Source organism: Sylvia atricapilla, chromosome 2, assembly GCF_009819655.1.
Source record: "Sylvia atricapilla isolate bSylAtr1 chromosome 2, bSylAtr1.pri, whole genome shotgun sequence".
In the NCBI taxonomy this organism is placed as follows: Eukaryota; Metazoa; Chordata; class Aves; order Passeriformes; family Sylviidae; genus Sylvia; species Sylvia atricapilla.
The window spans coordinates 64,496,946-64,520,686 of NC_089141.1; the positions used below are offsets into that span (position 1 = coordinate 64,496,946).

At 37.7% G+C, this 23,741-nt stretch overlaps 2 protein-coding genes across 3 annotated transcripts in view; one reads left to right on the forward strand and one right to left on the reverse strand.

Moving 5' to 3' along the window:
- Positions 1 to 111: 111 nt before the first annotated feature.
- Positions 112 to 17,976, reverse strand: DIS3 (DIS3 homolog, exosome endoribonuclease and 3'-5' exoribonuclease). Its single transcript, XM_066313380.1, has 21 exons — positions 17,740 to 17,976; positions 16,670 to 16,827; positions 15,809 to 16,002; positions 15,619 to 15,692; positions 14,351 to 14,518; positions 13,291 to 13,455; positions 12,287 to 12,400; positions 12,060 to 12,197; positions 10,896 to 11,042; positions 10,042 to 10,158; positions 9,113 to 9,214; positions 8,461 to 8,525; positions 8,278 to 8,362; positions 7,560 to 7,687; positions 7,010 to 7,096; positions 6,205 to 6,361; positions 4,437 to 4,651; positions 3,204 to 3,372; positions 2,669 to 2,827; positions 2,145 to 2,267; positions 112 to 267 (listed from the first exon to the last, which is right to left on the reverse strand). Exons 1-21 carry the CDS (start codon positions 17,974 to 17,976, stop codon positions 178 to 180), a joined length of 2,892 nt encoding a protein of 963 aa, XP_066169477.1. The 3' UTR covers positions 112 to 177.
- A 320-nt stretch (positions 17,977 to 18,296) lies between these two features.
- PIBF1 (progesterone immunomodulatory binding factor 1) overlaps positions 18,297 to 23,741 on the forward strand; it is a 103,757-nt gene continuing 98,312 nt past the window's right edge. Inside the window, exons 1-4 of one of the 2 annotated variants that reach the window (XM_066313385.1) lie at positions 18,297 to 18,423; positions 19,279 to 19,595; positions 20,436 to 20,536; positions 21,936 to 22,134. In XM_066313385.1, coding sequence (XP_066169482.1) covers positions 19,344 to 19,595; positions 20,436 to 20,536; positions 21,936 to 22,134 — 552 coding nt within the window. In that variant the 5' untranslated portion in view covers positions 18,297 to 18,423; positions 19,279 to 19,343. The remainder of the gene's footprint in view (positions 18,424 to 19,278; positions 19,596 to 20,435; positions 20,537 to 21,935; positions 22,135 to 23,741) is intronic. The other variant, XM_066313384.1, reaches the window with a different exon arrangement.

The following is a 23,741-nucleotide window of genomic DNA, read 5'->3' on the forward strand; positions in this document are numbered from 1 at the left end:
GATTTTAAAACTTGTTCTGCATTCACAGTCATAAAAAAGTAGCTTTAAAAAAATCTTTACAGATTATTAAAATGCATATTTAAAAAGTAAACAAAACCTGCTTCTAGCATTTTTTGCCCATAGGGAAAAGTATGTAAATGCAAGTACTTGTGTTTTCTTCTTAACTTTCATATCCAACTATTTTTGTAGCTTCTTTTTCTTTTTCTCTGGTTCATCCTTGGTGCTTGCCTCTGCAGAGAGACTTGCAGGCATATCACTTCCTAATATCTACAGTAAGAAAAGAACGTAAGTCAGAACATTTCTATTTAATTTTTTCAATCCTGGTAAAACTTGAGTTTACTTGTACAGACCTTTTACAAACACTCCGTCAACGTCACAAACTTCTGATTTAGATAATCACCTAAAAGGTCTACCATTTTAGAACAATCAGAGGTAGACCACTCACCTGAAATCGAAGCTGAAAAAGGCAAAGAGAAGCAGCAGCACACCTCCTGATAAAGCTAGTAGGTTGTTAGCACCCCAAACAGCAGCCTGCATTAGTCTTATTTTGTGTCTGTTTTCAAAGTGTGACTCAGACTCAGAGTGGAGTCATGCTCACAACAGAAGCTCTTAACCAGCTAGAGTTGGTGAGCACAAGCAGTTGGTGAGCTCAGCATCTGAATACAAGGGCTCCTCTCTACTACAATTTTTGTCTACTCCCAGTTTTTGAAATCACAGGGATTAACTCAACATAGGCAGATCAGAGCAGCCCTGAGGGGAAGGGCTTGGGGTTGATGGTGGGTCAGAGGCTGGAAATGACCCAGCCATGGGCACTCCCAGCACAGAGAACGTGTCCTGGGCTGCATCCAAAGCCTCATGGGCAGCAGGGCCAGGGAGGGGATTCTGCCCCTCTGCTCTGCCCTGGTGAGACCCACCTGCAGGGCTGCATCCAGCCCTGGGGTGTCTGCATAGGAAAGGAGTTGTTGGTGTGACTCCACAGGGAGGTCCAGAAAAATGTTCAAAGGGCTGAATGAAGCAGCTGTCCTGTGAGGAAAGGCTGACAGAGTTGGGGTTGTTCAGCCTGGAGAAGAGATTCTAGGGAGGCCTTTGAGAAGCTTTCCAGGACCTGAAAGTGAAGCCTACAAGGCGGCTTTGTCACAAGGGCATCCAGTGAAAGGAAAAGGGGTAATGGCTTCCCCCTGCCCTCACCTGAAAAAGAGGGTTAGTTTAGTTTAGGTATTAGGAAAAATGCTTTATTGTGAGTGATGAGGCACTATAACAGGTATCCCAGAGAAGATGTGGATGTTCCATCCCGGGAAGTGTTCAAGGCCAAGGCTGGATGGGGTTTTGAGCAACCTGATCCCATGAAAGGTGTCCCTCCCTGCCTATGGCAGGGGGGTTGGAACTATGATCTTTCAAGGTCCTTGCAACCCAAACCATTTTATGGTTCAAGCTCATAAAATAGCTTGAAGATCAGAATATATTTACATGTGTTTGGAACCCTGGTTTCTCAAGGAAAAAGGTAATCATGTTTGACTGTATAAACAGAAGCTTATTTTGGTTTGTCTTTTTTTCTCTATGAAAAGGGACACTCAATTGCTGTAACCATATGTTTACCAAGAAAGTTACATGTACCTTACTTTAAGAGCACTATTTTGTAATGTCATGCAAAATACTTATGCAAAAAGTCTTGAGACTAGAGACAGTTAGGACATCACAGCTCTTACAACATTATCAAGAGAGAATTTTTATGTTCTGGAACTTGTAAGACAGAACTGCCAGCAATTATACAGAGCTGAGCCACCCATCACAGTTATATTGTAATTCAGTGGAGTAAAGAGAAGATCCTCCCAAATTCTGGCAGATTATCAGAGGGACATTTGATTACAGAACTGTGAAATTCAATACATTACTTCAGGAAATCATCATCATTCCCACCGGTGGAAATATCCTAATGATCCCTGAATGGAAGTTTAATTTAGAGGGCTCTATTTTCAACAGCCAGTGAAGGCGGACGTGTGTTTTATTGAGAGTGGATATGAAGCAACCATTACAAACTGCTACTAAATTATGTTTTTTTTTCTGGGTTAAATGTCACTTTTATTACATGATGATTTTTTAACATTACTGAAGGATAATACAGTTGTAAGAATTTTGTGCCTTACCTTGGGTTCTACCAAGACCATCCGCATTTTTTGATGTTGAATGTTGGAATCATCTAACATAATGTTCACTTTAACTTTATCAAATACACATAATGTTGTATCTTCCACAGTAAGTGATGGCACCTGAAAGTTCAGATTTTGTATACTCACCATTTGCAACACCTTATGTTTTTATAAAAATAAATACTGTTGTACAAAAATATCACTGTTATGTGTAAATTAAAATAAAAAATACTGTAAAGACTATTCAGTGTTGTAATATGTAGTGCATACATCTTTTGCAGTAATTAATCAGATAATTAGATGTCAGTACTATCTATTACAGAAACATATTCCTGTCAGAACTTAGACATACAAAGACTATAGTGGCATTTCTACTAGAGATTAATGAACTTGAATTTAGAAAAACCTCTCTTACCCTTCTAAATCCAACTACGATAGATTTTAGTTGTTCTGCTTGCTTACCAAATAAAAAAAATACAGGTGTTTAAGAACAAACCGTAAGAAAAAGAGTAAGAACATACCTCACTGTTGTACTCCAGTTTTGGTGTTGGTTTGTCTTTTTCTTCAAAGAAGACAGTTCCTTCTAACCCATACTTGGGAATCAGAACCACAATCGCATTTTTTCTTACAAATAATATATATGCATCTTCATTTACTACTCCCTTGGTTTTGAAGAACAGCTATAACAAAAGTAGAACACACACATCTAAAAAAAGCACTAGGACATTCTCTTCTGAATTAAAAATACACTTATCTCAGAAAAATAAAATTCAAATACACATTTATACTTAGTGATAATTATAAAGCAGATCCTGAAAGCAGATTTTAAAAAAATCACATAAGCCATTTATAATGTTACTGTAGGCTTAAGCATTCTTATTTATAAAAGCACAAAAATAAAAGATTCCTCAAGATTCTATTCTGAGCTTCTCAGAATGAGCAAAGTAATGTTTTAAGTTTGTCAGAAGCATCCCTCAGCCTTTATCATTTATGCACTCTTGCTTGGTTTTGCACTAGCAATGTCCATAGTTCAACATAACATCCAGAACTACTTACCTGTGTATGGAATGCCACAGAGGCTCTTTGAGCATATTGTGCCATTTTATGTCGGTAATTGAGATTTTTACACATATCTGCCAGTTTGTGTTTATCTGTGAGTTCTGGGTAAGTCCTGTCTGCTCCTATGGCCACAGCCAAAAGCCGATGGACTATAATATCAGCATACCTGCAAAGATGAGGTTCAAATCATCAATGATGTAGTAAGACACAGTTATTCAAAATTAATAAAAAAGTTTCTGAATGTGTGTTTGTTTTTGTGGATCTTACAGATTGAAGTTTTTTGTAATAATGATGGTCTCTTGGCAACTCCCTTTATAAATTCATCATCGATCTCTTTTCTGACCAAAGATGCACTGCACAGCCAGAATACTGTTATGTTTGCTAAGATAAATTCTTTATTGTGCCAGAAAAAGAAACAAAGTTGTATTTTTGGACTAAAGAAGGATTTCTCATCATGGCATTTTAAGCCAACCCTTCTTTCTGTTCCTATGAAATTAGACAAATTTAGTGTAGAATAGTATTTCAATGCCATAGATCTGCAAAGCATAATCACATTTGAACTTGTTACATAATTTACTAGAACTTGAGCGAGGAACTTTTTAATACATCTGGTAAGAACTAAAATTTACCATTTGGAATCCTAGGAGTTCCGCAAATTCTCTACAAATAAATGTATAGGAATTTTAAGAGATTTCACTTGAAATGTTTCTTAGGAGCATGATAATAATTATTTTCTTTTTCAGTGGTCAGAAGAAAAAACTGACATACTTTTCCAAGAAGTAAGATTTCATTGCACACTACAGCTGCCAAGAGCAAGTTCCCAGTAACCAGTGTTTTCATTATGGAAAATACAGTCTCCTCAAAATTTATAGTCTCCTCAGAATTTAAACAAGAGTTTCCATCTCAAAACTGAATGATCAAACTCTGCCTCAGTCTCTGGCTAAGACTAATGCTGACTGACCCTAAAGGGCATTTCTATGCCAGACATGCATTAGAGATGCATTCCTATTATTTTTGTATTTTTTTAAAATGTTACTAAATCCTAGGAGTTGTGGGCAGTAAACCTGGGAGTGTACATAAAGATGGACCACCATGTAAGCCACTGCATAACTGTTTCAACTGAAATGTAACGCTGAGCAGAATTTTTTTTTTTAAATGGACAACACCACAATTTCTTCACAAATAAATCACCTATTTCTTTTCTCTGAAACTTTTGTAAAATACAAGTACCTTCTAATAGGTGAGGTAAAGTGAGTATAAATAGGTGAGGCTAAACCATAGTGATGAAAATCATTATCCATTCCTGAGCAGAAATAAACAGCTTGCATCATGCAGCGAGTGGTCAAAATTCGCAGCAGTGTATTTAGGTAGGGAAATGTAGGAGATTCAGCTTTGTCTAATGATTCAGCTAAAGCCTTTGCTGAATCTGTCCTAATTTCCAAATTCTGAAAGGAGAGAAAAAAAGAAGCAAAAATGGTCAATATTACTAGCAAATATTAAGAATATAAGCAGATAGGTAACGGCTACATCTAGGATAATCTTAGCAACTGGCAGAGGTGCAACACCTAGTAACATGATAGAATGCTACTACTACAAAAGCAAATAAACAAAATCCATCCATGCACATGTCACCCCCTCATTATCACTAGTACTCTGTGCAAAAAACTAAATGCTGAGTCAGTAGCCTAGGAATTCGGAAAAGACACCCATTCTGAACTAAGAAACACTTTATGCCAATGTTAACAAGTTTTTATTTCCTTTGATTTTTCTATCCCTTTATTAAATCAGAAGTAAAAAAAACCCCAAAACCCTATGTATTTATGCCAGACAAAGATTTTTATCCAAGCACAAATTAAGCGATTAACTTTATGGTATTTCCTCTGCAAACTTATTATAACATATACTTGAAAAGTGAAATGTAAAACTAGTACTGTGTATGACTTTTTTTCTGTCTGCCAGTGTTCTCTGATGAAAATTCAGTTAGTGTGAAAATACATGATACATTTTCAATTTCCAGAAACACAAGATAAATTTTATCACATGATCAGTTGAATGCTCTTTCCATCACATACCACAATGACAATAAAGTATGATCCAGAGATCAAATTATACCTGTATTATGGTAAGATAACTGCATTTTCATTAGAAAATTATGAATATAACATAATATCTCATTGTGTCAAAAGTAGTAAATAAGCCACTTTGGTTTATTTGAAAGAATGTTTAACTATGCACAGGGATTTAGCTTTCCAAATAAAACAGTAAAAATAATTTTCAGAACACAAATGAAATCATCATTATTCCAGTTTTATAACAGTGGAAAATTAAATGGGGTAGGTTTAGGCTTGTCTATTTATGGCACAATGAGAGAATATGGGAGTTTCTTCCTTGACCTTAAGAAAAAAAAAAGGGGGTGTGGAAAGAGTTGAAGGGAAGGGAAAGGAAATGTGAATGTACATCACAGTAACTACAAAATTACAAGTTTAGCTCAAATAAAAGATCTTGAAACTGGAAAATTATTTTTTTCTGTCCAGACTCATTAATTAAATTAGACTTGTTTCAGGCTAAATAAAACCCTAGTTGATCTATGGAGAACATGGAAACTATAAACATTTTCTTACTTCCGGACTTTAAGAGAAAAATGTTATTTGATATGACTAATCATTTTTTAAGTATATCAATAATGTATGTGATTCAAAGCCAAAATCTGTCTGAAAAATCACATGTGACTTGGAGAGGAGAAACATTGACAGCTCACAAGTGCTACAATCCAAGACTTAAGAGAATGGTATGTTTTCTTTACCTAAGAAAGGTTTTAGAAAGCACGAGATTCTTCTTTTTACCTAGAGGTAAAGATACCAGGGATTTCAAAGTGTAGCTAATACACTTTTAAAATACTACTATCCGGCCCTTACTCCTAGTAAGTGGCCAGCCAGAGAGAAAATACAAAAATTAATTTTAATAATTAATTCACTTAGTTAGCATGGTAAAAACTTGCCTTGGACTTTGCAGCCTTCACAAGGATGTCGTAATTTGATGGGGGTGGAGCGGGATGTTTCCGGAGCAAGGCAAATTCTGGGAACTCATCATAAATTTTTTGTGCTACAGAAATATTGGCAAGCAACATGAACTCTTCAACCATGGAATTTGTCTCTCTATCAAGATAAATATTTTATATTGTTAGAAAAGCATTAGGTATTTGAGTGCCTAACAAAGAAACATTCCATCATCCTAACAATGTTATGTAATACTAACTAGTGGTTTTGAACATTTACACAAGTAGGCAAGCAATTTTAAGACTAAACAATGCTTATTAAGCTCCAAATACTGAGTCAGAAGGGAAAAAAACCCTGAAATACTCTAAAACATCAAATTAAAGAAAAATGCTCATTAAAATGCCTGAAAAGACCAACAGATAAACCTCTTGACTTCTTCCTTAGAAGTTCAGAAATTAAACATACAGTTCAAGACTCACTAAATCAACAATGCAGAAAATAGAGGAATTATCTTTCTAAAGATCAGCTTGATCAAAGAAGTTGTGGATGCTCTATCATTGGAAGTGCTCAGGCTCAGGCTGGATGGGGCTTTAAGCAACCTTGTCTAGTGGGAAGTGTCAGGGCCCATGGCAGGGGGGTTGGAACTGAGTAGGCTTTCAAGGTCCCTTCCATCTCAAGCCATTCTTTAACTCTATGACTGTCCTGCACTATTACAGGAACTTTGTACACTACTAACTAAATGTTGCTACTTAAATATGTCTTTAATTCCATCCCTACCATGAATTAACTAATAAATAAAATGCATACTTGAGCTCTTTAGTCTGCATATCAATAGGATCATGAGTTTCACTATCCATGTGGAAACGAACTTCTGGTGATGCAAGTGTCAAGGCTCTGCAAGACAGTAAGTGGTATTAGAAAATCACAGTAAAGCAGAACAGCTGAGCTGCAAGCTTGTAACATCATCTGGGGCTACCATAACACTGTAATTTAAAATAAGCAAAAATTAAAATTAAAATTGTGGAATTAATTCAAATTTGCAGGAAATGTTATACAAATACACACCATAGAAGCACCTAGAATTTCAAACACTAGTCCTCTAGTTGTGCTTTTATGACTCTGTGAGATCCATATTGATTGATCTTGTGAAGAAGAAGTTAATATCCCAAGTTTATATATTTTGGGAAATAAGGATAAGCATTCTTATGCAAATCAAAATGGCAAAACACTTCTCTTTCACAAGATTTTCACTAGAAAAATGGACACTGAACTGTAATATATTTTGACAGCAAGAACAGCCAGAAAAAAACTGTTCCTCCAGTGGAGGAAACAGTAACAAATACACTGCATGGCTTACCCATTATCAATTCTTTTCTTCTTCAGAATTTTTGCTAATTTGTTTAGTCCACGTAGGCTGGTAGTAATATCATCATTCATAGTTGCTGAATCGATTCTCAACTGTGCTTCAGCATATGTAAGAGAAGCCTTGAAGAGGTTAAAAAAAAACAGATATCATGATACATAATTGAACACTCTAGAAAAACCCCATAGTTCTTTCTGTCTTGCAGAATGCGCAGCTTGCTATCCTAACTTGGTTCACAATAATACAAAGCTTTACATTCAATACCTTAATGTCAGTTATGCAAGATATGAAGATATACCAGGCATTTACAGTAGGTTTGTTGTTGTTGTCGTTTGTTTTTTATGATCACATGTGTTTTATACATGGGAAGTCAAATTTTCAGAAATGTATTGAACATCTACAGAATCTACAGAATTTAACTGATTAGCTGGTACATATCAGCCATGTCCTATACGCATCATAAAAAACAGAGTAACTGCACACATAAACACTGAAACCTGAGAGGCTGAGAAGAACGCACAAGAATCAAACATTTTCTTTATTTTTAGTATTTCAGCACCATTTTCTAATTCTAATTAGAAATTAGAATCAGAAAAAAATATAAATCATTAATTGGAAAGAAAACTTTATTATCAAGTCTGTTAATAATTGTTTTTATAATACAGTTTACAGCTTTTCATTTCAGAGTTACAGTAATATTTACATGACTTACCTTGGAATTAATAACACTCTTTGTAAATCTGGTTTTTAGAATTTCAGCCTTATGGTTCATTTCCCATATGCATGAAAACGCAAGCCTATGAGAGAGAGAGAAGGAGGGATCTGTTAAGATCCCTACATAAAGAATTGTAGTTTCTTGCCAGGATCAAAGTATGGATCATATATATATATATACCTGTCCACATTAGATCTCAGAGAGCATAAGTTGGAACTAAGTAGCTCTGGTACCATATCAATCCTCTGCAAAGTAAAGAACAAAAATCAGTACTTTCTAAGTTTGTATTTTAACTTCCTGATTTTTAATATAATAAAAGCTTGGTGATAGTATTTTGTTTTTTTGCCAAGAAAGCTCAGATTACTGAAAGAAAAGGAAGCCACTTTAAGAAAATTTATTTCAAGATTCATTTTAGTTATCATCTTTTAGTAAACAGTGATTTCTGAAATGAAATAATGATCTGGAAGAAATAACCAAGACTAAGTCTACAGCGTTAATGAATGCAAATCATGGGAACCTTCAGAGATTTGGCAATCACAAAAAATGCAAAGACCAATGGAAAAGCCAAAACCAGGCCACTTCTGTAATTTCAGATTGGAATTAAAACAGTATTCCAGTTTCAGAACCACATGCTAATAATGCTTCAAACCAGTGTTGAATAGGATATTGTCCAGATAATGGCTTTTTAAAAGAAAAAAGAGAAAATAAAATTGTCTTTGGCAAATTGTCTACTTTTTTTCCTCCTTAGTTCAGAGAGGAGAAAAAAAAGTAGGAGGAACGCAATGAAAATCCAGCCACTTAAATCATAAAGGAAGCTCTAGAAAACAATTACTTTTTCACACAGATACACGGTTGTTCCTCTTTTTACTGACTCCTCATCCAAAGCATTTCCTGGGCGAATAAAATGACTGACATCTGCAATATGTACACCAACCTAAAATACAGAAATCATATTATGCACTTCATGGAACAGAAACAGTTCTCAGAGTGAAAGTAACTTTCCCACATTTCTACAAAGCAATTTATCCATTCCCAGTTCCTTTCAGCAGCTCCCATATGTCATAATAAAAACAGTTAAAATGTATCATAGTGATACTAAAGAAGCGAACAGTTGCAGCAATTACTCAAAAAAAGGGCATTTGTACATTTAGAGGAAAGTTATATTCACAACCAATGCAACTTTTCTCTGATGGCCCAAATAACCTCTTTAATGTTCTTCAAGACTCATTGAAAATTTGTTTTTGCTTTTCTGTTTGATGGACCTCCAATTCTAGCACAGCCTGTTATTACAGTTCCAAATCAATTTCTATAGAAGACAATCTTGCTGAATCAGATATAAGGGAGTAGAGAGCTGGTGTTAAGCCTTTTTACTGCCTTTTGTTAAAATAAAATAGTAACCCCACAGGCATTACAGCAGTAGCTTAGCTTTCTTTGGGTTTTTTTTGGGTTTTGTCATAGTTCCTTATCCTAGCTGTAAATATCCTTGTCTATAAGACTTAGCTAAAGCAGTAAATAAATTTTATCGTAAATTCTCACGCCAAATGAAAATAAAGCAGGGTGAATTTAGAAGACACTAAATTCCTACTTTTGACACTGATCTGATGCAAATCAACTTCCTGTTTTTTATTACCATCTTGCAGCTGTGCAAACACCATTAATTTATTTATAACAGACCTGGAGCTTTGCACGTGTCATTTACCATTACTGCACTGTTTGTAAAATAAAGGAAGAAGTAAATAAATAACTAGATTGATACAATACCTCTAGATTTCCATTTCCTATTTCTCTACAATGTAGTGCATCATCAATATCTGTACAACCAGGAGGATCAACACTACAAACATTCAGATGCCTTAAGTCCTCTCTGTGTTTCATATCCTGAAATTTAAAAGAAACAAAAAATTGTTTTCAAGAACACCTTCCTTTTCCAAGTAAAAATGACCATTTGAAAAAGGGATATTATGTAAGATTTTCCCCAGCAACCAAGTATTTTCAGAATGCTTATTTTGTTTTGGGTGGTTTGTTTGTTTTATGACAAGATCAAAATAGATATGCAGAAACTACAATAACAGAAAAAATAATACACCAGATTAAATACTATTTTTTTTAGTTTTACAGAAATGAGGAAGAGAATCAGAACCCAACCATAGTTTTGTCATGGTATTAGAATTAGCAGGATAAGGAATTGAGATTTTTTTTTAACTGAAATTTTGACTGATGTCCAGCTGAATGACTTGTCTTGGATATGACTGCTCTCAAGTCTAGCTTTCTAAGGCTTAGATATCTAGATAACTGAAAGGAACTGCACATCTTGCAAAATATCTGTATCTCTCCTTTCCAAAAACCTTCTTTTATCTTTTTATTCTTTACCAAAACCTGTAGTGTCATCTTTATCTTAAAACATTCATCCCCATCAAATGCAGTTTTAGCCAAAATGCAAAAACTTGAAGAGGTCTTGTTTCCATAGGAAATCCAGCTGAAAAGTTCCCACTAAGACATAACGGTCCTGGACAACATTTCCTGTCTATTTCTGGCACATTGGAATATTCAAGAATGTCACGGTTTGCACTGAAGGGGAAGGCACAGTAATTACACAACAATTTACAAATTATTACCTCTTCTGTAATGCTCCATGGCATTTTTGGTAGGAAGCTAAGGACAGCCTGGGAAAAAGCCTGGTGAGGGACATCATGTTCAAGCAGAAGAACTTCTGTCTCTGTCTCTTTATCTCCAGCGCTTCCCAAATTCCTTACAAAATGACCCTGAGGAACAATACAGGTACATTCACACATATCAAGCAATGCCATTTGTCCAAAAAAAAGTATTTAAGAACATTAACCCTTAGGTTTTTCTTGTATTAAACTACACAGTAAAAGCAATTTAGTTAACTTTCTCATCTTTAGGAGAAATTTAATTTCAAACATTTACTTAATTCAGCAAGTCTGAACTGAGTCTATCCAGACTCTTTTCTTAGAATAGCTCTAAATTCTCCACAATTAAGACTCCAAAACTTATAAACAGGAAATCATTTTTGCAGGAAGGAAAAACCACTGCAGCAAAAGCAGCAGAACTGATATACTCTCATTTCTCTATGGGTTTGCCTTGTGCCACATATCTCACACCCTAATATCACATCAACTCTGCCTTCTTCCCCACTTCTCTGCAGTAATGCTGTCTTTGTCTTAATGCTTCTTTCATATATTCCATGTTCCCTTCACTTCTCTAAACCAGAGGAAGACACCCAAGCTGTGCTTCAATACAATCTGTGCATTCCCACTCAAGCCACTGGAAGACTCTTCAAAACCTGGCTAGTGTTCAATACAAATGGAAGGCAGTCTCCTCAGTTTCTCTTACAGACTCTGTTATTTACACTGAACTTTTAACTGCTTTTACCCCACTGGCAATTTGATCGCATTGGGTGCATTTGATTGTGTATCTGCTAGAACAGTGATTGGTATGTGCGAATGAGCAACATCAGAGCAAAAGATTAGTATTCTAGGAACCTAGACTGAAGTCCCTGATTAATCTATACAAAGTACCTTAAAGTAGCATATATATGTCCACTGCAGAACTGCATAAGTTTTTAAAGTATGATAAGCCCATAACCGGTAGTAAGCACAAATTAAATCATTCAGGGGATTCCTTAATTTGCACCATCAAATGGTACTCAAGCAATTTAAACCTCATCTCAACACTTTGCAGTTACTCAGTGTTGCAGATAATAAATATTTTACCTACCAAACACAGTTAAAAGTTCAGAAGAAAATGCCTAAACTTACATTAGGATACCTGGAATTCCTGGGCCAACCATCAATAGCAACAATTATTCTTTGCCCTTCCAGTGTATCTGCTTGTCTGGTTTCTATTCGAATGCGAGGAATTCTGCGATCAGCTGGTGTAAACAAATGGCGCCTTGCCTATGAACAACCAGAAAAAGGAACAAATAATTTCCAAATAAAGAAAAAAACCCAACCCTGCACTTAGAATAAGTGGATTGTCTCCTCACCTCTTTGATCTGTGACTTGGAAAGCATCCCACAATAGGGCCGCCAGTTTCGTTTTATAATGCCCACGACCCTTCCCGTAGGCCTCAGCATGTCCTTGTTAACGGAAGTCTTCAGCTGGGAGAACACAGGTTAGGTTAAAAACACAAAACAGTTTGACTCACGCCTCACTACTGCAGGAAACTTAAAACTCAGTAGCAACATTTTGTAACTCATTATAAGGACATAAATTCTATTATGACTTTATAAACAGAATCTCCTGTGCCTCCCTGTGCTTTGCATAACTTTTAATATTTTCAGTATGTGACACAACTGAAATCACATCGGTATGTGATGTGACTTAGCAGAAACAGTGAGAGAAGAAGCATTCTGCAGTCATTTTCTGCTGTTCTTCATTTTTCTGAAAGGATGTCCATTAAGAAAACCCAAACAAATAGCATATTCCATGTTATTTTACAATGTATTATTTTAATTGTTTGGAGTACTTTTATGCTGCCAGCAAATTCTCCAGTAATTCTCCACATAATTATTAAGAAACATTCCCATAAAATTTAGTGAAAAGATAAATTTTTAAGAAATTATCTTCTTGTATAGGGCATACATGCATGTGCACTGCATGCACATTAAGTGGAATTACTGCAAGACCCAAAAATATTTTACAACAGGTTTCCTATTAAGGGTGACTCTCAGCATGATAGAACACTTACTCTATGAAATCCTAATCTGCACATCAGTAAATACAGATTTACATTCTTACATGACTACCATTCAGTAACTTTCAGATTCATTAAGCTTAATAAAGTAATGTGGGAATTTCTAGCAAAGACTAATTGAAAATGATCCATCTTATCCACCAACACAACTGTACAACTACAATTAAGTTTTATAATTTCTGTATTCACATTTAATAAAGAGTATATATAAACCTAAAGCCCAACATTGTTAGGGTACCACAGATTTCATCTGTTTTGCAACACTACAGTTAAGTAAAATTGTTTCTTTCATACAATGTTTTCTTTCTCCTCTTCATTTTCAATGTCCTCTTCATTCTGGCCATCGTCTTGCAAGACCACTGAGGATGGTGCTACCCATTCATTTTTTGCCAACAGCTCCACGGCTACAACATCTTCATGAATTGCTCGGTTTAAATGTTTCAGTCCCTGTACAATTATCTGGATTTTTTTTAGAAAACAAAATGGAAATGCAAATATTCATGGTGATGAAAACAGAAGACCCAAACCTAGAGCAGTGTAACAGTAAACATGTATGATAGGCTCTAAGTTCCAAAAAACATTTTAAATTATGCTTGTGATGCACTTTTTTCCTCTGCTGAGGTTTCTTACAGTACAGATGATCTTATTTCAAGATTCTAATTGCTTCTATAAGGAATATGTTTTCCCCCAGTTTTTTTTGTTTTTTTTTTTTCCATAAAGTAAGACAATCCTATATTTGCAAGACAGCAGATTCCACATACTACTAGGAAAGAGGAAAAAGAGTAAAGAGAAGTATGTCCAGCTGCCACAAATACAGAGGGAGCAGACAACTGCCACTGCCTGGAAACTGCACCAACGGAGAATCCAGCAGGCAGACGGATTAACTGCTGGGTGGGAAACAGCCCATCTACCCCTCACCAGGCTGGAAAATAGCAGGGGGAAACAAAGCAGGAGAACACAAGGGCTCATGACTGGCTTTTTTCTGAAAATCCTCCTACACACTTGCTCCTTTGTCTTTTACCATATATTTCAAACTGATTTTAAAAACTGTTTAGAGGTCAATTGAAAAACTATTAACAACCAAGATCTGTCTTCACTTTACCAATTACTTTATCAAACCAAGACTTTACATACATTATTCTTTTTCCAAAAAGAGCATAATCAGCATTTCAGCACTCTATATCCATACAAATAAAAACTGAAAAATCTACAATAACATCAGAAAAAAAACCCAGATGAGTAAGAAATTATTAATATGCTCTATTTTAACATACGTCACCACAAAAGAATTAAATTTTAAGTCATTGCTAAGGCTGGTTAAAGTTCACAGCATGGAAGTAAAATTAAAACTCACCTCTTTGTTTTCTTCACCATCTCCATGAACCCAAACTGTAGCTTCAAGATAATTTTCTCTGTTTGCCCTGTAAGTTCCTTGGAGGTAAATACCAGATTTTATTCCTTGCTGCAATTTGCTAAGAGGAATATGTTCTGGGAATATTATTTTTCCACCTTCTAATTCTTTCTTTAGCAAAAAAAGAAAAATAGGAGAGGAAACTTTCAGTACTTTATATTCACATTAATTTCAAAACCAAGCTCGGGAACATGACATACTCAAGCTAACAAACTCCCTAATTGTAACTGTGTGTAGTTATGACTATGCACAACAATGAAAAACTATAACTAAGCAGAACTTTTTCTAATAAAGCATCAAAAGCATAAAAATGTGCCATTCTAGGAACTATTCCTGTTTTTCTGCAGTTACTTAAAAACATACTACACAATTTCATGTTGATTTGGATATAGTGACTAAACAGATACTTAACAAAGAAAATATTAGTGTAGTAAAGACTATGGCACACAGTGTATATCCTGTAAGCTATAGGAGACATTATACATCTACATTATAATGGAAATACATTAGGGTGACCAAACTTCGGAGCAGTCAGACAACTGCTTACACCTGAATGATCTACAGTTAACTGCTGAGAATTCCTGAGCCCTCCTCTTTCTTCCCACTCTTGCATACGGCTCTATTCTTTTAGAACTAACTCTAATGAAATTAACTTTCCCATTTTTTGTGCTGAGTGTTCAGCTCTAGCAGTTGGATGTGAACATGTAAGTCTTGATTCTGCTAAACATAAAGCACAAGGAAGTAGAAGAGCATATAGCTCATCTGTGAGCTGCAGCCTGCATTGATGTCAACTTATTACCAAATGAAAATGCTTTTGATCAATAACTTAACATAGATTTTTCAGCAGACATGAAACAAAGATCTAAATGGTTTGCAATATATTTTGTTTTCATTTTGTTCCAACTCATTTATACACTTTATTTAACCAACTGTTATTATTCTCATCTTCAAAACAGTTATCTAAAGCAACTGGCTTTTTACAGATAACAAGATACATACTATTAGGCATATAAGCAGAACTGAAAACAGCTGCAATATTTCCTTTTTACTTTTCAATTGTCAAAAAGTTAAATTGGTAATTTAAAGATGGTAATAAGATTCAGACTAGTTGTATTCTAAACTGATGCCAGTACTCTGACATACAGTATGCAGTGCTGTACTGCAAGCCATTTGCAATCAATTTATGTTATAAAAAGAAAATCAACACATACCCCTTCATCGGATACACAAGCAAGACGATCTACAAGCTCAGGATTAGCTGTCAAGCTTTTTATATACTCCTCACCTACAAAAGCACACACATAAATATTTATGCAAGAGATGCATGGGATTTATAAAGGTATAAAGTGACCGCTCAGTTTATTTGAGCAATAAATTAAACATACACACTACTTCACTTACATGTATAAGCAGTTATTCCTTCCTCCAGAGCTTTCTCCTTATTAGTTCTGTCATTTGTTAAAAAGACGACTTGAATCTTTTCCTCATCCTCTATTTTCTTCAAGTGTTCATTATACCATTTCACTGCTACCCGAATGGCTCTGTCATTGCGGTCGTTAGACGTTTCTCCCCGAGTTTGCTCTATGTACGTTTCTCTAAACAAATTTTAGAAGCAAAGGGGGGGGGTGTTTGACAAACCAAAACAAATCCCAGCATCTGTCTACACTTCCAATTTTCAGACAAACAAGATCAAGGCTGTTAGGCCAAAAGAATCACTATAGTACGCATTTTTGTAACGTGTAACACTCATTAGGCCAGTGAAGGGCCAGGACATGAAGCGACAATTGAAGAGGTTTGCATTCAAGCTGTTAGAACTATGGATTCAAGATTCCTAGAACTATGATACTGCAGTATTGGAAACAAACTGTGAGCACAAATAAAGGCAAATTAATTGCATCTTCATTTCTTGGAGCTTTCTGTCGTTAGCTTAATTGATTTTTGAATTCTGCTACAGACTAAGCTGACAATATTGATAAAGCATTGGAATATATTTAAAAGCAACTCTAAAATGGAAAATCAGTACTTAACTACTCAAGGCAACACTCTGTAAAGCTTATTCAATATTCTAACCCCCTTTTCATAACATATATAGATTTCTACTAACTAAAAACAGGAAAGCTCCTGGAACACCAACTACTTCCCAACAGGATTCCTTAGAAATATACAGTTCTGTGACACCAGTCTAATTTTTCTTCCAGTCCACATGTTCCCACTTTCTTTTACTGGATATCAGCACAACTTTATACCCATTCCACCCCTTACCTGTGATGCTCATTGGTGAAAGAATAGAAATGTTTTTCTGGGTTTTGAATCACGTCCCTAATTCGCTTGTACACCGGTGCACTCCGATGCCTGACTTCCTGCAGGACTGTCTGCAGCACAATGACATTCTTAATAACAGGATCTTCAAGGATATCAATCTGAGGAACAAAACAGAAATGAATCGAAATAGTTATTTCATTCTATCTAGTAACAGGATTTGAAATAGGATTTTCAAAGTCAAATAGGATTTTCCAGCCTCTCTATGACCTGAAATGAAGATAAGGACTTATCCTGACTTCCAACAAATTCACCCCCAGTGTGTGCAGAGCTGTACATAGGATGATTTTGCAACTTCTATTCATTACATGAAATCAACATCACAGAACAAAGAACCTAAATCTACACTCTGAAAAACAGAAGAGGCATTTAGAAAAATTCAACGATCACAGAAGATCCCAAAATTCAGTCACTACATCAAGATCCCAACTGCTTAGAGTCCACCAACTTTCTCTGCTTGAATTTTCATACCCATACCAGACCATAACGAACAAAACAAATAGATATATAAAAACCGTTCTTTATTCCTACGATTCATGCAGAAAGAAAAACCCAACCCCCCTCACAAAAAAAAAAAAAAAACACAGAAAAAAACCCTCACAAAAACCAAAGCCAAAACAACAACAGCAACAGAAAACCACAAAACAAACAAGACAAACAACCCCCCCCACACACACACTTTCCCCCATAAAACTGGAACATAGTCTAAGACAGATCAGGCTCGCTGATGCTGCAGCCTCCTCCTCAGGAGCTGGCAGGGAAAGACAAGAGTGCCCAGGCAGGGATCAAGCAGCCCAACAGGAAGCACGGGAGGAGCAAAGCCAAACGCGCCTCACCAGCGCGACGCCGGAACCCACACGGCAGCATAAACCCACAGGGATTTATTTAACAAGGCCGGCCCAGGGAAGGCTTGGGCCTCCACGTGGAGCCCGCTGGGGCCCAGAGGAAGGCAGCGGCGGGCCCTCCGCAGCGCTGAGGCGGCCACACCATCCCTCCCTCCGGGAGGCGCTCACCTGGTGCAGGAGCAGGTTGGTGTCGGGCAGGAGGAAGTGCGGCCCGGGGCAGAGGCTGCTGGCGGGGCCGCTGGGCCGCGCCTCCAGCCCGGGCGCGCTCCCGTTGGCGGCGGCGGGGGGGCAGAGGCGGCACGCGGCCGCGCCGCACGCGATGTCGTCGCGCAGATAATGCTCGCGCACCACCTTCACCACCGCGCCCGCCCGCGTGCGCCTCACGAACGTGCGCGAGGTCAGCATGGCGCGCGGGGCCGCGGGAAGCGGCGCGGGAAGAGCGCGAGAAGCAGGAAGAGAAGCGGGAAGGGAGCAGGAAGCGGCGCCCCGGTCGCCGCGGTGATGGCGTGGCGCGCGGCCCCGCCCCCGCCGCGCGGAGGGAGGCTGAAGCGCGCGTGCGTGGCCGCCGCTGCCCGAGCCGTGTGGGGCAGAGCCCGGGACTGGCCCGGCCCGGACACTCAGCTCAGGGCCGCTGCCGCACAGCCCCCGCCGCTGCCGGGTTCCCGCTTGGGCAGCTGCCTCCCGCAGCTCCGGGCAGCCTGCGGGACGAACAGTAGCCCCTTTTCCCGCGCTGCCCCCGGCTGCTGTGGGGAAGGGCGGGCGGTGGTGGCCCCGGGGGCAGCCCGGCTGTCGCTGGCCGGGTCTGCGAGCGCGGCGTCTCCTCTCCCTGCTGGGCTCTGAGCAGCGGCGTCTGTAAGTAGCAGCCCTGGTCCGTGCCAGGTGTTTGTAAAAGTCCGTGTGTCTGCTGGGTTAACGGTGCCAGGAACAGTGCAGGTGCTGCTGCTGAGAACGTAAAGGCCAGCAAGGTTTGAAAGGAGCTTGTGGCCAGGTCGGGGCCGAGCTCGCCTTCCAGGCACCCTGCCGTAGGATAAGAAGATAAAGGCTCAGGCTGCACCAGGGGAGTTTAAGGTTGGACACTAGGTGAATTTTCTAAACAGAATGGATGATTTGAATTATCAATAGTTATTGGAATATAGTTATTGGAATGCATATATTGGAACTATTCCAGTATAGTTACCGTAATGCGCTGCCAAGGTGGGTGGTGGAGTCACCATCGCTGGAAGTGCTCAAAGAAAGACTGAACGTGGCACTGAGTGCCAAAGTGTAGTTGACGGGGATATTGACTCGTAGGTTGGACACGATGATCTCGGAGGTCTTTTCCAACCTATGTGGTTCTGTGATCAAAGTATTCCTTTACTATGTTCTCCCGTGTGTCGTATTGTGCCTCTTACAGGGGGCTGAACACTCATGGGTCTCGGGAGTTTTTGGTGCATGTGCTTTTGACAACGTGCGTATCTTTATTTAACTATAGCATCGTACTAGTAAGCTAGGTTCACACTGGTGTTCAGCTTAGTGTAGTCAAAACGCTTGATAATGATTGTTCAGGAAGAGGGTCCTCAGGCAGCAGCCCTCCAGAGCTTCCCAAAGTGGGGTTTTTTGGGTGAAAAAAAGTTCATGTGATACTGAGAAGCATTGCTTGCTTCGTGGTCTAATATAGTGATTAGTTTTTCATCATGATATTTCATTCAATTGTTTTGATTCTTGCAGTTGATTCTTCAGGGAGATCATCTCAAAGTACAGCTTAAAAAAAGCTTTTCAAATAGTGGAAGAAAATGTCACATAAAAGTTCTAAGGTAATGAAGAAAGTAAACGTTTCCAGCTCCTTGGAATCTGAGGATATCAGCTTGGAAACCACAGTACCAACTGATGACGTTTCTTCCTCTGAAGAGAGAGAAGGTACTGTAAAAATCACTAAGCAGCTGATTGAACGGAAGGAGTTGCTCCATAATCTTCAGCTGCTTAAAATAGAATTATCGCAAAAAAACTTGATGATTGACAACTTGAAAGTTGAATATTTGACCAAGGTAAGTGGTGTTTCTCCTTTGATTATATAATCTTTTCTTGATGATGCTTTTGGAGTATGATAGAAACTTCTATTCTGAAAATAATTTCTTTGAATTGCATGATGGAGATCTACTTGGTTAGGGGGTTTTCTTGGTGTGTTTTGTGTTCTTTAATGAGGAAAAGAGGAAACAAAAAGGGAAACAGAAAACGTAGCTGACTTGTTCAAGCCATTTTACTTATAAATAAGGGAGGATCTAATTAGCTTTATCTTTCCTAAAAACAAAGGAAAAACACCTGTTTTCTCTCCGAAATAATGAATAATTTTGTCACTTACATTAGTAGCATAACAGGGCTTTGAATGTCAACTTGTTGAGTACTAGAAAAGATGATCTGAATACTCTTCAATACTTTGTTAATGAACATAGGGATGGAATATACCAACATGCTAACAGTAGATTTTATTGTGTACAGTTCGCACGAAGAAGCATAAAATTAAGAAAGATATAAAAACATTGGCACATTTGTGTGCAGATCATTTTTACCACATGCTAACTGTTTTTTATTGGCTTTCTGCTCTGAGTTTTAGCCTAATTTGAAATTAGTTGAACAGCTAGCTGTTGGGGTGAAAAAGACCCATTTAAGAACTTAGCCTTTATTTTTAGCTCATTGGGACACAGTCTGGATCATAGGGCTCCTGTGAAGCCCTAGTATATTTAGAGTCTTGTTCAACAGCCATTATTGCACTGCCCACAGCACTGGGATCTTCATATTTTTATTTCAACTTGATCTTTATGGTATTTTTTGAAAATTAATATGGTGACTTATTCTGTTTTATACTCACTCACATCCTTTATATTTAGATTGAGGAGCTAGAGGAGAAGCTTAATGATGCAATCCATCAAAAGCAGCTGTTGTCTTTACGACTGGATAGTCAGTTGGCATTACAGCAAGAAGATGCCAGGTATGATAGAAGTAAAATTAAGAACTTGATCTTTAACAAATTCGTGAATTATTTTGAGTTTGTGTAAGTAAGTTATTAACAGAGATAATTATTAATTGCAGAAATAGGATTTCTTTTGCAGATTATATTAGTGTTTTCATTCTAAGAATTGAATTTACCTATTTATTTTACGTAAAAGTAAAATTGAATTCAACTCTCACTTGGCTGAAGTTTGTGAGTTTGATTTTTTTGTAACCTAAATTCAGAATTTAGTAGGAAGAGGTAATTGAAGTGTTCTTAAAACCAATAAAGAGCAAAAGGACAGGCAGAGCTGACAGAATTTCCATCAATTTAAACAGAATCTTTAATAACTGCAGCATAAAAGACTTGGGGAACATAAGTGTGTAATGTTTAGCTTTTTCAATTAGTACTTGCTATTTGTCAGAAATGCTTTTGGTTGATGATGTAGAAACTCACTTCCCATCTTATTTTTCTGAAATATTTGGAATTTACCTGAAAAATTGACTGGCTGGCAAGCGTCTCCAAACCACTTTGTCAGTTGAGTATTCCACCCCTGTGAAGGAAGAGCATTATTACTTACATAGTGTCGTGTTAAAGTAGAGCTTTGTGGGATGTGACTACTTCCAAGTCCTATTCTGTAGTAAGGCTAGAAGAGATTTAGGGATGTGGTGCTAGACTTGAGATTAGTTCCAGCAAAGTCTTTCAACTGAGAGCAGCTTATTGTCAGAAAAATGTTTGTCACTCTTTCTGACACAGAAAAACGGTGTCATCTGCTTCGATGCACCAGAGTGGAATATTTTTATGCTGACCACACTTAAGTTATCTAAGGAGTGCTCAGTAAAAATGTATTGATTTCCAAACTGTTATTAATAGGCATGAAAAAGGTAAGCTACTTTTCTCAATCTTTTCATTAGTTTTCTTGTCAGTCTTTTACTTCACTTTTCATCGTCATGTAATAGAATTGTACACACCATGGAGTATGTCGTTGTGTGACTGCTTTGCTGACCTCAGACTTCCTGTTAGCTGTACCCTACCAGTGGGTAGATGTCGTCTTGTAGTACTAGTTAGTACCTTTTAATTTTTTTTAAGTAATGCAGAAATGACCATGTTTTAAGAGTGATTTAAATATGTTTTCAAGAGTTGCAGCTAAAAAATAAAAAAGTAGGTTACTTCAGCTTTGTAGTGTCAATGACTATAACATTCCTGGCTTTTATATATACTGTACCTGATATGACTGTTTAACTATGGTGGTATATATTCTGGCAGTAGTTACCTAATCCTTGTAAATTTTTCTCTCTACAAAATAAGCAGAACTCACTTCTTTGCTAGGCTATTGGGAAGCTTTGTCACATGTGTTGCTCAGTACCTGATATCTTCTGTTTTCAAATCCATCTTGAAGGAAACATCAGGCTCTAATGAAGCAAGAAATGGAAACTATTTTACTGAGACAGAAGCAACTGGAGGAGACAAATCACCAGTTGAGAGAGAGGGCTGGAGATATCCGTCGAAGCTTGCGAGACTTGGAATTAACAGATGAATGTTATGAGAAGCTGAAGTCTCTTCCTGAAGATCAGCTTTCTATCCCTGAATATATTTCAGTAAGTATTGGGTTTTGTACTGCTTTAGAATCTAACCTGTAACTTGGGTCTGGCTGGGACAGAGTTTACTTTCTTCATAGTAGTCTGAATCTTGCTGTGCTTCTCCCTGGTGGCTAAAACAGTGTTTTGGCTATTGCTGGGCAGTGCTTGCACAACACCAAGGCTTTCTTTTTTCCCCATTCTGCCTCCCTCTGCCCCAGCAAGCTATGAATAGTCATGAGATTGATAGGGGACACAGCTGGACAGCTGACCTGAATTGGCCAAAGGAATATTCCATACCATAAAATGTCATACTCAGCAGCAGAAATAGAAGGTAGAGGAAGAAAGGAGATGGTGGGTGAGGGTTTCCCAAAGTGGTTATTACTCAGAGACTGGCTGAGTATTAGTTTTGATCATTTTCCCCAGTTTCTGGGAGGTGATGAGTTCTTTGCTTTTTCTTTTTAAGCCCACCTCTCTTTCCTTCAGTAATTGTTTAGAAAACCTGACACCTGAGTTTTCTTGCTTTTGTTCATTCCTCTCACTGTCTCCTTCTCCCAGGGGAGGCAACAAGTAGGTGAGCAGCCGTATAGGCTACTGGGCAGGCTCAATCCATCACAAAGCTGTAAATTGTGGTGCACTGTGGTTTTTTAATCTCCGACTGGAAATAAAGGACCTTCAGAGGCAGATGTTTCCAGATCAGTCTGTTATGACTGGGTTCCAGTAAAGAGAGGAACCTTTTAATCCCTGATTCTGATCTCTTGAAAGAGAGTAGACCTGCTGATGTGTTTTAAGGAGGTTAAGCAGATGGGATGTTACAATTAAAATGTGAGCCTACATCGATGATATGAAATACAGCAGGCTGAAAAATGGAATTTGAAGCTTGATTTGCCAGAACCGCAAGCTGAGATTGCTCTTGCAAACATCCCTTACTTTTCTCTTATGCTTTCCATATGTCCCTTTCCTATTTGGCTAAATGCAGGAGACAAAGTGTATCTTAATGTGTACTTTAAGATTAATTTTCTTGATTTAAGATGTTTGTTAATGATGATTTGTGGGTATGTGGAGAAGCCACAGTGTACTCTTGTTTGCAGCAAGAAGTCTGTGGAATAGAGCATCCCAGCTGACTTATGAGAAGGAAGACGATTTAGACATATAAACCTTAATTCACCAAAATATTAGCATTGTACTTATCTACAGAGCTTGTTATTAATGAAACTGTAAATAACACAACGTTAAAAACCTGAGTACATTTGTTGAGGTATAAATTCTACATGAATGAATTCTCCAGATCAAAGTCATGCTTTACAGTGCTCTAGATATGTACAGAGATTGTAACCCTTATCTAAAGATCGTATTTGTGAACATCTTTTAAAAAGCTGTGCTCTTGAAAGTGCTAGGAAAATCATAAATCTCTGTGGGATAACAAGAACATGTAGCTTGGGTACTATTGAGTTATCACTCCCTTGCTGTCTGCTGCACCCACTGCCCTCTGCAAAAGTATTTGATGGGGTTTTGTTGATTTCTTCATCACCATGGTCAAAATAACCTGGTTTTTAACAGAAACTGAAATCCATGTCAGTGGATCTATTGGAATTGGTGTGCAGGAAGTTCAGGACTTCAGGAATTGA